General features: G+C 43.4%; 5 protein-coding genes across 5 annotated transcripts; 3 read left to right on the top strand and 2 right to left on the bottom strand.

Moving 5' to 3' along the window:
- Positions 1–5,463: 5,463 nt before the first annotated feature.
- On the top strand, positions 5,464–6,426 carry GCG54_00003717 (uncharacterized protein; the record flags this gene model as incomplete). Its single annotated transcript, XM_045403787.1, has 1 exon — positions 5,464–6,426. The coding sequence occupies one exon, from the start codon at positions 5,464–5,466 to the stop codon at positions 6,424–6,426; it is 963 nt and encodes a 320-aa protein (XP_045259350.1).
- Positions 6,427–6,970: 544 nt separating this feature from the next.
- GCG54_00003716 (ATP-dependent RNA helicase mtr4) lies at positions 6,971–10,354 on the bottom strand (the record flags this gene model as incomplete). The annotated part of the gene is made up of 2 exons (XM_045403786.1): positions 6,971–7,151; positions 7,203–10,354. The coding sequence occupies 2 exons, from the start codon at positions 10,352–10,354 to the stop codon at positions 6,971–6,973; spliced, it is 3,333 nt and encodes a 1,110-aa protein (XP_045259349.1).
- Positions 10,355–10,940: 586 nt separating this feature from the next.
- GCG54_00003715 (uncharacterized protein) lies at positions 10,941–11,254 on the top strand (the record flags this gene model as incomplete). Its single annotated transcript, XM_045403785.1, has 2 exons — positions 10,941–11,154; positions 11,226–11,254. The coding sequence occupies 2 exons, from the start codon at positions 10,941–10,943 to the stop codon at positions 11,252–11,254; spliced, it is 243 nt and encodes an 80-aa protein (XP_045259348.1).
- Positions 11,255–11,555: 301 nt separating this feature from the next.
- Positions 11,556–13,445, bottom strand: GCG54_00003714 (uncharacterized protein; the record flags this gene model as incomplete). The annotated part of the gene is made up of 1 exon (XM_045403784.1): positions 11,556–13,445. The coding sequence occupies one exon, from the start codon at positions 13,443–13,445 to the stop codon at positions 11,556–11,558; it is 1,890 nt and encodes a 629-aa protein (XP_045259347.1).
- A 390-nt stretch (positions 13,446–13,835) lies between these two features.
- GCG54_00003713 (37S ribosomal protein S25) lies at positions 13,836–14,608 on the top strand (the record flags this gene model as incomplete). The annotated part of the gene is made up of 2 exons (XM_045403783.1): positions 13,836–14,212; positions 14,263–14,608. The coding sequence occupies 2 exons, from the start codon at positions 13,836–13,838 to the stop codon at positions 14,606–14,608; spliced, it is 723 nt and encodes a 240-aa protein (XP_045259346.1).
- Positions 14,609–14,836: the final 228 nt, after the last annotated feature.

Genomic DNA, 14,836 nt, shown 5'->3' with positions numbered 1-14,836 from the left:
AGGTATATTATTAATCTCTAGTAGCTCTACTTATAGGTATTATAATATCTAGTTATATACTATTTATAATCTATTATAACTTACTTAGATTATTTTAATATTTATATATTTTAATAGGCGTTTTATATTATTCTATAATCTCTAGTAACTAAGTATTACTAAGAGGGTAGGGAATTTAATTATATTTAGTAATACCCTTCTCTATTAGTATATTATTAATATATTTAGTTTATAAAATCTAAAGTTATCTTATCTTTTAGTAGTAAATAATCTTAAACCTAAGAAATTATTATACCTTACTTAAATCTTTAATTTAGAAGAAGTTATATAAATTATTTTTAAAGTTATTAATATACTTAATATTAAGTATAGTAATAAATATATTATTAATATAAAGTAATATTATAATACTATCTTTATTAATAAGAATATAAAGTTCTTTTAGGAGTAGATTAAACCTTAATTATTTAAAAATAGTAATAATTTATTTATACTAGAGAAGAGGGGATTTTTTTAGTTTATAGAGAGCTCTTTTTAATTTATAGAACTAATTAGATTTATTATTAAACTTATAAGGTTAAGTAATAAAGATATTATAATCTCCTATAAAAGTATTTAGAAAAGCTATAACTATATTAACTTAGTGAAGTTTTAGATCTTTAAGTACTATAATTAGTAAAAAAACTTATAAAGTAATAAGATTAATAATAATAGTATAAACTATTTTACTATCTTTATTTTAAAAGTTATTATAAATAACTTATTTTACTCTAACTCTATTAAGTCTTCTATTTATAGTAACTTTTTTATTATATACCTATTTACTTAAGAGATATTTAAAGCTATTTAGAAGCTTTTTAAATTACTAATATTCTATCTCTTATAAACTTTTAATTTAAGTCTTTATAGTATTAAAGATAACTAATTTTAGAAATCTTTTTTCTATTATCTCTTATTTCTTAAAGGTTATAAATAAATAAATCTCTAAATTAAAAGTTTATAATAGGTTAGATATTAAGAAAATAAAAGTAATTAGTTCTTAATCTATTTTATTATTAATTAAGTTAATCTTTATAACCTCTATCTTATTAAATTTCCTATTAAACTTCTTTATATTATATAATACTTAGGTTCTAAATATTTAGGTTATTTAAATAGAAGAAGAAGTAATTATTCTTAGTAATCTTATAAGGATAGAGTTCTTATTACTACTTTTTAGTTTTCCCCTCTATTTTCTTTATATTAAATAAGGAGTTTAGGGTAAAATACTAAGAGAGCTTTATTATTATAAAGTATTCTCTAGTAGTTATTATTACTAAAGAATAATAAGAGATCTCTACTTTAGAGGAGTAATAAGAGAATATTACTTTAGAGGAATATATTAATTATTTTATTATAAAAGAGAAATTTCTTTTAGTATTAATTATACTTATATATTTATAATATTAGTATTTAGTATTAATATATATAGTTTTAGATCTAAAGTTAGTAAATTATCCCCCTTTTTACTAACTTCTTCTTATTCTTAAAGAAGTTTATCTTTTTATTCTTATTTATTATTACTTTCTAATTTTTAAGCTTCTTTTAAGTATAAATTATCTACTTCTTCTTATAGTTATTTTTATTTAGTAGAATAAATATAATAATATAACTTTATATTTAAATTATAAAGTTAAAACTTAGTTTTATAAGTTATAATTAGTAGTTTATTATTATATTTATAAGTTTCTAGCTTAACTTCTTCTCTTAGTTATAAGTTATTAAATTTAACTAAGGGGAGTTCTCTTTTATTTTCTTTAAATATTATATCCCTTACCTACTAAATATTATTAGTCTTCTTAATAAAAATATTAAAGATATTATTATAAAAGCTATTATATCTTATAAATCTTCTAAGTTTAGTTTTAAGTTTTATTTTCTACTTTTTTATATATAGATAGCTATTTAGGTAAATATAGATATAGGTTTAGTAACTTTAGTAGTAGAAATAGTATATATATAGTTTTCTTATAATAGGAGATATATTAAAGGTATTTATTAGTTTCTTATAAGGATTAATATTACTTTTACTATTAGATAGTAGATTACTAACTTTAGTAGAAGTTTTTATTAATTAAGGCTAAAAGGATTTAGAAAAGCTAGCTTTTATATATATTATTTATACTTTTTACTATATAGCTTTATTAAAACCTTCTACCCTTTTATTCTACTAATAATAGTTTAAAGTTATTATTTTTAGATAGAAGTTTTATTCTTAAATAAAAAGTTTTATTACTTTAAGAAGAATTATATTATTATCTATAATAACTTTAGAGAAATAAATAATATTATTTATTACTATAATCTTTTTTAGAAATTAGTATTATAGCTAAATAGCTATATCTTTCTTTAATTTAAATATTTAGAACTATTTATAAATTAAGAAAGTTTTTATAATATAAAGATTATAAGTAATACCTCTAAAGTTTTATAATATTAGTTTTAAGAAGTTAATTTAGAACTTCTAAAAAGCTTAAGTTAGTTATTTTTATTATTTATTACTAAATTATTATATTAATTTTACTATAAAGTAGATATAATATTTATATCTTATAAGAGGTACTCTAAAGAAGTTTATATTAGTATCTCTTATAGTAGTAATAATTACTTCTCTAGATAGATACCTTAGATAAGTATAAAAAGTTTAATAATTTAGCTTAAAAGAGCTAAATTTATTACCCTAATTAGAGAAATAGATCTAAAACTAAGAGATTTATATATTCTATTTAAAGTTAATAATAGCTTTAGATATATCTTTATAAATTAAAGTATTATTTAGACTATTAAAATAGATATTTATTTTCTAAAAAAGATTAATACTAATAATTTATATTATATTATAAGGTTTATAGAAGGTACTATATAGTTAGAAAGTAGTTTTTTTACTACTTAGTTTAATAGTAATTACTTTAATTATATTAATAACTTAGTTAATTTAGTCCTTTCTACTTATATAGTTTATAATTAATCTTTAAGAGAGATCTTAAAGTTCCTTAAAAATAGAGAGATTATTAAGAATATACCTACTAATATTAGTATTTAGTATAAAGGAGTCTATCCTCCTAATAGAGGCTATAGATATAATATATTAACTTAATTATACTTCTTAGTTTTTATTTTCTTCTTTATTAATTTCCTTAATAATACTATATATAAAGAAACTATTAATCTCTATTTTAGTAATCTAGTTAGTAGAACTTTAGATAGAGGATTTAAATCTCTTTATTAGTTACTTCTTAACTCTCTATATATAGTTAACTTTATATAGATTTTTAATAAGAGATTAAAAGTTAAAATATAGATTAAATACTCTAAAGTTATTTATTAAGAATAGTAGAAAGGTCCTCTTTTAAGTTTAAGTTAATAAGGTATTTATAAAAACCTTAGATTAATAATTAATATCCTATTTAATATTAGAGTTTCTAAAAATACTATTTTAGATTTAACCCTCTAAAGTAAATACTAAAATAAATATTTATATAGTTATTTATATAGTTATTTATAGTATATTTAAGTATTTAAACTTATTAAACTTTATAGTATAGTATTTATAATACTTTAATAAGTATTTATTATAAGAAATAAGGTATAAGGAAGTTTTTTTATAATAATAGAAGTATATCTTATATCTATAAAGGTTTTATAGATATTTAGAATTATAAGAAGTATATAAATCTTACTATTATATCTCTCTATTATTTATAAGTTTAGAGGACTAAGTTTATTTTTTTATAATAAATTTCTTCTTATTTAATAGAGCTTTAATACCTTAAGAGGCTTATTTATATTATTCCTTTTTACTAAGGCCTCTAAGTTTTTATAAGAGGTTATTATAGATATAAATTTCTATAATAAAGTTATTCTCTATAGTATTTACTTTAGTTTAATTAAAATATCTAAAATTTTAGATAAGTCTATAAATAAGAGCTATAGTTAATAAACTTATACTAGAACTATTTAGTTTATTAAAAATTAAGTAAAGATTTTAGATAAAATCCTTAGTATTTCTATAGTTAATTTTAGTTATTCTATTTTAGTTATTATAGATTTTATTTATAGCTAGTTTATTAAACTTCTAAGTATATTCTTTAGTCTTAATAAAGATATAAAAGGCTAAAGTTATAATAAAAAGACTATTATTAATTATTTCTTTTAAAAGATTATATTAGATCTTCCTTATAAGTAACTATTTAGTAAGTATAAAACCTATAAGTATTAAATTACTTAAAGATCTTAGATCCTTAATTATTACTATTTTATCTTCTTTAAAAACTATATCTTTATTATATCTATTTAATATTCTTTTATTTATTAAATAGAAGAGAAATCTTATTACTTTAAAAGTATTTTTAAGATTAATCTCTTATAACTAAAAGTTTATAGTTTTAGTTAGTTTAAAGATAGTATTATATATTAGACTTTTTAGATCTAATCCCTTATTAGCTACTTTCTATATAGTTACTTTAGTTATAAAGTTAATAGAAGAAAGAGGAGGATTAAGAGGGCTTAATTAAGATAATCCCCTCTTAGTAAAGCTAGAGGAAAATAGAATTAGATTACTAATTAAAGATATATTAATTTATTTAATTAATTTAGTAATTTAAGAGGGGTTTAAGTAATTATTAGATAGTTATTAAGTAGTTATTACTATATAACTATAATAATTATTAAATAATTATTAACTTTAATAGTTTAAAGGCTAAGGAGATTTTATAAGTAGGGGATATATATTATAATAGTTATAACCTCTACTTAGAAGTATTATTTCTAATAACTTAGTAATTTATTAATTACTCTATAATAATTACTAGATTATAAAGTTAAAGTCCTAATAGTTACTTAGGAATAACCTCACTATTTAGTAAATAGATTTAAGTATTTAGAGGACTTATAACCTATATAAAGTAGCTTAATTAATCTAGCTATAAGTGCTAGGCGCGCCTAGCTATAAAGTAGTGTAGCTGATCCTTATGTAAAGGTGGGATTTAGGCCGGGGTTCGGGCCTTGGGCCTGGGCCCGGCCGACTACCGTCTCGCAGAAGGCAACGGATATTGTGGAGCTCCGAGTTCAGTTCAGCGTTCAACACAACTGACTGGAACCGCGGGGTTATGCTGCTACTAAATTTTGAACTATTTGAACTACAAAACTGTCACTCTTTAGAACAAATCAATTTAATTTAAGACGTTACCCTGTGATTCATGTGACGGATTTGCACTTCCCATCAGACCTAGGCCCAGCAACTGGTGTACCATGTAAGTCAAGTCAAATGCCGTATTATCTCATACGCCCGATATTTGCATATCGATAAGCTCCCGCGATGTCATCCCATTCCAGGGTCCAACAGCTCTCCATCCAGCCCGCAGCCCCAACATCACCCAGAACAAACCACAAACTTCCCAAGCTCACCACACCAACAATGCGACAATGACAACACCACGCCCCTGGACGCCCCCCCTCCTCCTCCGAATCCGCTTCACGACCTCTCTCCCCGACCTCGACCTCGACATCCCGTCCCCCTCCCAAACAACAGTCGCCGCCCTCAAACACCTCATCCGCTCCCGCCTCGCCCAACCAGACTCCCAGCGCCGCCTCCGCTTCATCCACCAAGGCAAGATCCTCCCCGACGCGTCCGCGCTCTCCTCCGTCCTCAGACCCCTCCCGCCGCCGCCCTCCTCAACCTCCGGCACCCCGACAACACCCTCCTTTCCAGGCGGCGGAACCGCAGACGACCCAAAGGGCAAGGGCAAAGCAAAAGCCCACGACGCCGCCCCGCCGCGCGTCTACGTCAACTGCAGCATCGGCGACAGCCTCACCGACGCCGAGCTCGCCGCCGAGGCAGAGGCAGCCCTCCTCGCGCCCTCCGCCCAGCCCAACTCCTCCTCCGCACCCGGCGCAGCTGACGGCCATGGCTCGTCCACCGGCGGGAGCGGCCAATCTCAGGCCCAGCAGCGCCCGACGCCCCGCGGCTTCGACAGGCTGCTCAATGCGGGCTTTACCGCCGCCGAGGTGAACGCCCTGCGCCTACAGTTCCGCGAGATCCGCGCCGCGCAGTACACCCCCGACACGATGCCGAGCCCGGACACGATGCGCTCGATGGAGGACGCGTGGATCGACACCAACGCCCAGGGTGCGCTGCCGGGCGGCGCAGGTGCGGGCGGCGAGGGCGGAGACGGCGGTGGCGGCGACGATGCGTTTGGCGTGATGAGCGGGGTCCTGGACGTGCTGATTGAGGGCATGATTGTTGGGTTCTTCTGGCCGCTCGGGTGTCTTGGATGGCTATCGCGGGAGGGTAGCATGCTTTCTGGACGCTGGCAGGATTTCATTGGGTTCGGCGTGACTTTGAGCATCATTATTGGCGTGATCAGAGCATTTTCGGGAGACCGGTGAGGGCATGAGATTGGTGAAGTACATGCATTTTAGGTACGGCGTTAGGTTGTGGCTTTATGATACCAGGGTACTGCAGGATGGAGTCAAAAAACAGGGCATGATTAGACTGCCTGATATGTCTGTCTGCGTGACCACGTCTTCTGTGTAGTCCCTGGGAGGCTCTGAGGAAGGACAGCCGTAGAAGGGATGATAAAAATAGGGGCGACAGCGACGACCCTCGACGACGACGGACGACGACGGACGGCGACGACAGACGACGATAGACGACGACAGGCGACAAAAGTATCGATAGCGACAGTGAGGACGACGATGATCACATAGATGGAGCAAAAAAAGGGCCATTACTGCTTCATTGGTGGCCATGGAGTAAGGACTGTTTTGCAAGCCTCTTACAACTCCGTATCCGCGCACACAAAGATTCTACATGGTATAAACCTCCTAAACCGCCAACGCCTTTTTGGAACCCCCGAGGCTACATAAACAAACGACAATGCTAGGGGTAGACTAAGCTGCTGAAGGGAGACGAGAACCCGAAACAAACCTTTTAGAGGTACAAGCTCTGGGCGGCAACAATGTCGCGGCGGACCTTGGCCAGACTGTCCTCGAACTTTTGACAGAGCTCCTCGCTACCCATGACTTTGGCACCCTGGCCCATTTGTCGCATGAGCTCTTCCAGGCGGCGGAAGAGACGGATCAGGGATCCTTCATACGCGTTGGTCATTTTGCTGGCGATGGTGTTAGTGCGTCAATCACATTGCTCGGGTGGGATTACATACCAAATATCTGCGAACGGCTTGCCCTGGGCCCATGAGTACACAGTCTCCATCAACTGCCACTTGAAACCAGCCAGGTATTCATCCTCGTTGAGCTCAAGCTTGCTCTCTCTGCTAACCTTGGCGACCTGCTTGGCCTTGGCCTGTACCTCGCGGTAGGGCTTGGCCAGTTCCTCGCGCAGAGATGCGGTCTCAAGCTTCTCGTCAAGGACGAAGCAGCTGAGAACGGATGCGATCATCTCCGGGGAGAGTTCATTGAAGAAACGGTCGAATAGAAGTTCGGCCAGGACAAGTTCGTGACCCTCAGTGGATGAAATTTCGCAGGCCACACGGGCCTTGAGCTCAACGACCTCGTTCTCGTTGAGGAAACCAAGACGGCGCAGAACACGCTTGCGCCCCTTGAGCTCGTCCATCTGAGCAATGCTGTGAAGTCTCGCAATCTCCTTCTTCTTGGCCTTGATCTGCTCGCCCAGCTTCTCCTTGGCACGGTACTGCAGGTAGAGCTCGGGGAGAAGGGGAGATCCGTGGAGAGGGTTGGTGATCAGACGAGCCTCCAACATCTCAATTTTCCTCATAAGAGATCTGAAGGAGTCGTCGGTGATGCCCATGTTCTCGATCGGGTCGAGGCTAGGCACTCCGTCAGGAAATCTTCTGCAGACCTCTCTGAGAGCATTGCTGGCCGCCTCAATACCCGCCTGGCTCTTCGGCTCCTTCGGCATGAAAATTCTGATTTGACTGATATTCTTGATGCAGGTCAAGAGGCAGGGGATGATCTCGAAGCGTGCACCTTCGCCAGGCTCGTCGGGCTTGGCGCAAGGAATCATTCCGGGGGCCATGTCGCCAGACGAAGGGCGCTCATTCACCTGAGGAGCCGGCTTACTCTTCTGGTCGACGAACATCATGACGTCGATGAAGTAGGACTCTTGAGGGGGATGCTCGGGTTCTCCAGGCTTGTTCGCCTTACGCTTTGTCAAGTCACAGACAACACCCCAGCCGTAATCGGTTCCGCCTAGAGTAGTGTTGGTCTTCTTTGGGTCGTGAATTCTGACCAGGCGCCCAGGCTGCATGAAGTCTATGCAGTAGTCCGGGTGCTGAATCACGGCGCGCATGTCGCTGGTGTATTGCTCGAGTTGATTCCGCAAGTTATAATAGTCCTTGACGGTTGCCTCATCGGCAATGGACATGGCGTCCCTCTCCTGCTGTAGCGCCATCAGGTCGCGCTCGAGAGCGGGAACACTGGCACCGGTCTGGAACTGGTGGAAGCAGCGCTCGAGCATGAATTCGGGAGAGATAGCCTCGATTCTGAGGAGGTTGAGGATCATGTTGTAGCCGAGGTAGAAAGCAGAGTTGAGACGGTCCTGCTCACCAACAACGATAGCGCGTGCGGTGTCTGGCTCCATCTTGTCGTCGATCATCATGATGACGATACCACGGGAATCAAGACCTCTACGACCAGCGCGACCAGACATCTGGATGTACTCTGACGGGGTCAAAGGTCTTCGCTTAACGCCGTCCCACTTGGTAACTTGAGTGAACACAACAGTCTTGGCAGGCATGTTGAGACCAATAGAGAATGTCTCGGTCGCCACGAGCACCTTGATAAGGGACTCCTGGAAGAGAATCTCAATGGTCTCCTTCAAGATGGGGAGAAGACCCGAGTGATGCACACCGATGCCCTTCTGCAGCAGAGGAAGCAAGTTCTGAATCTGAGGGAGCTCACGATCAGCTTCGGATAAGCTCTGAATAGCGTTATTGAAGACAGTCTTGACCATGGCCTGCTCGGAGTCGTTGTTGAACTGGAAGTGGGAGATGTTCAGGGCCAGGTTCTCGACCTCCTTCTTGCTGAAGTTGAAGATGATGACAGGGTGGAAACTCTTCTGCATGATCATTCTGACGATCTTGGAGATGTCGGACTTCATGTCGGCTGCCTGGCCACCCTTTTGAGTGTTCTTCTTGGCACCCTTTCCCTTCCAGTTGGCGTTCGCGTTGGAAGGGTCTTGACCCTTGCCCTGCTCAACCAAGGCCATGGTCTTCTGGAAGTTGCCCTCTCTGAAGACACCCTTCTCATCCACCACCAAGAAGATACCATTGCCGCCAGAGGGGAAGAAGTAGTTCTGAAGAGGAGTGGGTCGGAAATCGGTGTAGACGACGTGACACGCTTGGTGGTGAATCTTGGCAATCCACTCGGCGAACTGGAAAGCGTTCGGAATGGTGGCGGACAGGAATACGTAGCGAACCTTATCGGGAAGAAGAATGATCGTCTCCTCCCAGACCACACCTCTCGTCTTATCTCTCATGTAGTGGATCTCGTCGAAAACGACCCAGGCAACCTCGCGCATGATCTCGGAACCGCGGTACAACATGGAGCGCAAAATCTCGGTAGTCATGACGAGGCAACTGGCGGTGGGGTTGATTGTGACATCACCAGTCATCAGGCCGACGTCGCCAAACAGGGCTTCGAAGTCTCGGTACTTTTGGTTGGAAAGGGCCTTGATCGGACTCGTGTAGATGACGCGCTGGTTGCGCTTCAGACATTGAGCAATTGCGTATTCCGCGACAACCGTCTTTCCGGCAGACGTGTGGGCAGAGACCAGCACACTCTCCTCTCTCTCGATTGAGGCGACGGACAGCGCCTGGAAAGGATCGAGCTTAAAGTTGTATTTCCGCGCGGGCTCGGCCGGGGGCTTGTGCTCTGAGAGAGGGACGTATTCGTAGTCCAGGTCAGGGGGCAAGGCGACCTGATGCTGAATGTTGTGGGAGAGGACGAGGGACTCGTCCTCGGCCTTGGTAAAGGTAGCTGCGCCGGCGACCTCTCGGGACTCCGCAGTCTGGAAGGTGTCGGTCAAGACGGGCTGGGCCTCATCTTCTTTCTTGCGGCGCTTGTGACTCTCGTGCTGGTCGTCGGATGTGGCAGCCGCATCATCGGCGTCCTCTCCGTCCCTAGAGGTCTCGTCGGCATCGGGCATGTCAGCGTCCTCCGCCTGCGTAGGGGCGACGCCATTCTTGATCTCGCCGTCGGCCTTGCGCTTCTTGCTCTTCTTATCCTTTTTGCGCGACTTGGGCGGCTGAGACGCAGCAGACACCTCGGGCTCGGCCTCACTGGGCGAGTCGGCCGCCGCAGCAGGAGCGTCGAAAACGTCGAAAAGCTCGTCCATGGCGGGCGGCTTGGCTGGAGGGACGACCGTATTGACAATAGTTGTGATGGGTATGCTAGTAGAACAATTGTCTTAAAAATAGATGACGGCGATGGCAGACGACGACGACTGGGGACGACGACGAAGGTGGACGACGACGTCAACAACAACGACGTTGGTGGTGAGAGACGAGAAAGAGCTCTCTCGATCTTGCCTGCTGCGATCGCAACCACAGGTGCCAGGGAAAAAAGTTAGAGGTCAGTGCACCTGGAGGGTGGGCCAACAGGCAGAAAGGGAAAGAAAAAATCGGCAATGGCTCAGGGCGGCAGGCGGTCGCGCTCCTACCAGTTGCAAATCCCGACCGCCGGACTGGACGTCACACTGCGGAAGAGTCACGTGTGATTACCTAAGGACATCCCGGCCTCAGGATCTTTGGAGCTTAGCCGGATCACACCTCAGACCACCCTTCTGAATGACTTCAACACCGTAACGAAACCTCTGCCTTCCCCAATTGCGCGTCGCGATCGCCTCAGAACAAACCGCCAAAGTACATACGGCCTCTCCCGAGCTTCGGACCGTTCAATTGATGCTGACCTGCCGCCCGTAGATGCTTGCCCGTGCCGCTGCCCGCGCGGTCCCCCAGACTCGCACCGTCGTCGCTCGCCGCGGCTTCACCACCACCCGCGCCCAGATGAGCTCGCCCTACCACTACCCCGAGGGTCCCTACTCCAACATCCCCTTCAACCCCAAGTCCAAGTGGTTCGGCGCCGGTTTCTGGACTTACTCCGCCGTCGGCTTCTTCGCCCCCTTCGGCATCGCTGGTGCGTCCTTTTTACAGCCCCTCCGGCTTCTGCCGAATCGATATCGAAAGTGCTTGCTAATGAGGGGACAGCCTGGCAAACTTACAAGCCCAAGGTTTAAATGGGCACAATCGCTTTTTTCTTGAGTCGATCGCGAGTTTACACCATGGATTGAGTTGGACCCGGGGGCGGCTTTGTACATGAGCAGAAATAGAGCATTTCGCCCTCAGCGAATCCTTTTCACCACGTTTTGACTGAGATGCTTCTACATGTGACTGCAACCCTACGCTCCGATGATCCTTTCTACGATCCTGCGAGCTGGCAACTGCACCCTGTACAACGCAACGACCATCTGCTAAATTGAGGTAGGTGTGAAATCATATTTTTACATTTATTGGTATCATGGTCTATAGTTGTAATGTTTACACGCGCCGATGTCTAATCGACTTGGGCTTTGGGACGAATTTTGGGAACACTGTGTGATCCTTTCCAGCGAGCAGAAGGCTGACGTACGAGTCCAGGAACTGGGCCTGATCCTCGCCCAGTAGCCATCTCGACTTCAGTTGATCGTACGCATCCAGCACTGCTTGGTGACTTTTGTTGCACTTTCTGTAGGCGCGGAGAGCCCAGATAACGAGCCATGTGTCGAGATAGATACTCTCATGTGCGTCGTTCGCCTGGTTCTGCCAGGGTGTGTTATCGAGAGCCGTCAAAAGCGATTGAAACACGGCATTCAAACGCCTCGGACTCCATTCGCTCTCGAAAACACCACCGTGAGTCACAAACGCCTTGAACAGCATGATGAAGATGCTTCCATGTACGGGGATTTGGTACGTCTTCATCTCATCCAGGTACTGTGCAATCCTCTCGAGGTTGCCTCCCTTGGTCCCGTAGTGACTGATGAGGACTTTGTAAGTCTGAAGATCCGGTCTCATATCCGAGAGCTCCTGCAACTGCGGCCGCATCTCCGGGACTTTCTTTGAAACCGTTGTGAACATCTTGAGAACCTGAAGGATCATGCCCTTCGTGTGCCAGTGCCGGTCGGGGAAGTGGGCCGCCTTGGAGTGTGCCTGCTTCATGTGCTTGTAGACCCTGTGGGCTGCGGCCTCCTCGCCGCATCGCAGGAAACTCGCTATCACGCAGTTGAGAACAGTCGAGTCCACGAGCTCGCCGTCCTCAACCATCTCTTTGTACGCGGCCCGTACGCCGTCCCCGTCCCCTTGAAGGCCGAAAAAGTGTATCAAGCTGACGTGGTGGTACCGGGTAAACTCGATATTTCTGGACCGCATCTCCTTGTATATCATCTCAGCCAGCTCAAAATTGCCAGATTTGGAAGCAGAGTCGAAGAGAATGTTGAATGTGACGTCGTTGCCTTGCACCCCGGCATCCCTCTCCATTTCTTTCCATATTTGCAGGGTATGCTCGGTCTCTGTCGTGGTTGTGAGACCAACATATCGGCTGGCTAGCGACAGAGCAAAGTTCCACTCGCTGCGTCGCAACGGGATTCCACTATCTTTGACCTCCCCGATGAGGGAAAAGTAGCGCAGCATCGACTTTGAGTTCCTCCTCACTGGTGTGCCGAACGCTTTCAGCAAACGATGTCGCAAGTGTGCTGGCATCTGAATCATCCGCGGCTCCGGCAGCGTCAAGTACAAGTCGTATATGGCGTCCAGGCTTATCCTACTAGGATGCCACAGCCTTACGTTCACAGCCTCGTTAAGCCTCTGCAGCAGCTCACCTAGGCTTTTGTCGTCACGGACTGCTTGCTGTAATGATGGATATCGGTTGTCCGCCTCCCTGTCGCTGATTTCGATTTTGGAGGGCTCTGGCTGGGCGAATCGGTTCAAGTATGGGTCCCGTGCGAGTTCCAGGTGTTCCTCCACCGTCCCCGCGTTGCGTACATCGACATTGCCGACGAAATGCAAAAGTTTTCTCTGTTGCGTCTTGGTCAGAACCACCTTCGTGTTCGATTGGGACTCGGGGTCCGAGGCGGCGGCAGCGGCATTGCTGTATCGTTGTACCCGTTGGCGGCAGGGCAGGGCTTCGTGGGGAGGGGCGGATCGCGGCCGTCTGGAGGGCGCCGGCAAGAAGGTGGACAGCAGCCACGAGGCCGTCTGCGGGCAGTGCGCTCCGTGTGTGCGAGCATGTCTGTGGAGATCACGGCGGCAACGGGGAGCAGCCGGCGCCCTCGGAGGTCTTGTTTCGTCTCGGAGCTCGGGGCGTAAAGAAACTGCAGCTGCTCGAATGGCAGAGGGTCGAGTCGAGAGGATCGCGCCGCATAAGGACCCGTCAATCCGGCTGAGAGCTTTCATGGGCTGTCGTGCATTGCGGCCCAGAGAGTCACCGTCCCATCCAAGAGCGCGAGACGGCGGTCAGTTGGGGAGACAGGAGGAGCGGAGAGGCGAGAGGGAAAAAAGCCAACGGCAAGGTTAAGAAGCTTGAGCTGGTTGACCAAAAGCTCCAGGATGATTGGATTGGGAATTATTTCGCAGTGGGTGGGGCCGTGCCGGCCGGCCACGGCGTTAGGATTGGCCGACCGCTCCAAAATTCTGAGCTGCACTTTGGACCTCAAATCGCGACTGGAGCTTTGCAGCATCGAGTCTGGCCCGGGGTCTCGACAGCAAACTCCCTGATCTAATTAGTACGTCTCAATTGACAAATGACGTGGTAACGCTTTCGACTAACACCTTTCGCAGGCTACTATGGGTCGACAAATCCGGCCCGCAAGGGTCTACCAGGCCATGGGCCTGGAGATCAAATCCAGAGTCCTCCCCAACTACCGCGTCCAAGAGCCGCCATGGTTCCAGGCCATGCGCGAGATTCCGCCCGCCGAGTCGCTCACGAGGCCGATCACCAACTACGACGCCCCCGCCAGCTCCAAGCAGCGCAAGCCGCGCAACATCTACAAGCCGCCGAGGATAGTGCACGAGGAGGATGCGCTGCGAACGACCTTCTACAGAGATCACCCGTGGGAGCTGGCACGCCCGAGAATTGTTCTGGAGACGGACGGAAAGGACTACCAGAGATGCGATTGGAGCAAGGGCCTGCGCCAGCCCGGTCTGCCATTGACTGGTGAATGGTACGCTGATCAGGTGATGATTTATCATTTCATAGCTAACGCACACCCAGTGTCGTCCAGCGCCAGCTATACTTCATGCACAGCCACGGCATGTCCAAGGACAAGGCATACGATACCGCGAGAAAGGAGTTCTATGCTTTGCGTCAGGAGGAAGAAATTGAGAGGCGTGTCGCCCGCGAGGAAGCCAGGCACGTGGGTGCGTACTTTGGCAAGAACAAGCTGCAGATCGGCCAGGACTTGGAGGACAAGGAGTTCGAGACATGGAAGGGATGGGCCAGCCAGCGTGCGCTTCTGCTCGAGGCATCTCGTACAGCTAGCTACTCTACCTTTGGCGAGGAGGAGAAGTCTGATGATGCTGTGGAAGCAGATGCCAAGGCGGAGGTTGCGGAGGCGTAAGCAGAGCGCGGCGGCTCCTGTAAGCACTTGTACCACAAAAAACCTGTATAATATGGCATGCCTCATAACGACTGGTGACCATGATGTCTCTACTTTTGGATTTGCGTTCTCGGGCCTGTCACTGGGCGTCTCAGTCACAGCGGGGCCGCTGAATCGGACTGACGCTGATATCAACGATAGTCGTCGTCTGAGTCAGAAAGTCAAGTCTATATTCTTCTTGATCTTCTA

The sequence above is a fragment of the Colletotrichum gloeosporioides genome, assembly GCF_011800055.1.
Source record: "Colletotrichum gloeosporioides strain Lc1 chromosome Unknown consensus_78, whole genome shotgun sequence".
NCBI lineage: Eukaryota > Fungi > Ascomycota > Sordariomycetes > Glomerellales > Glomerellaceae > Colletotrichum > Colletotrichum gloeosporioides.
This window is presented reverse-complemented; position numbering and strand designations above follow the sequence as displayed.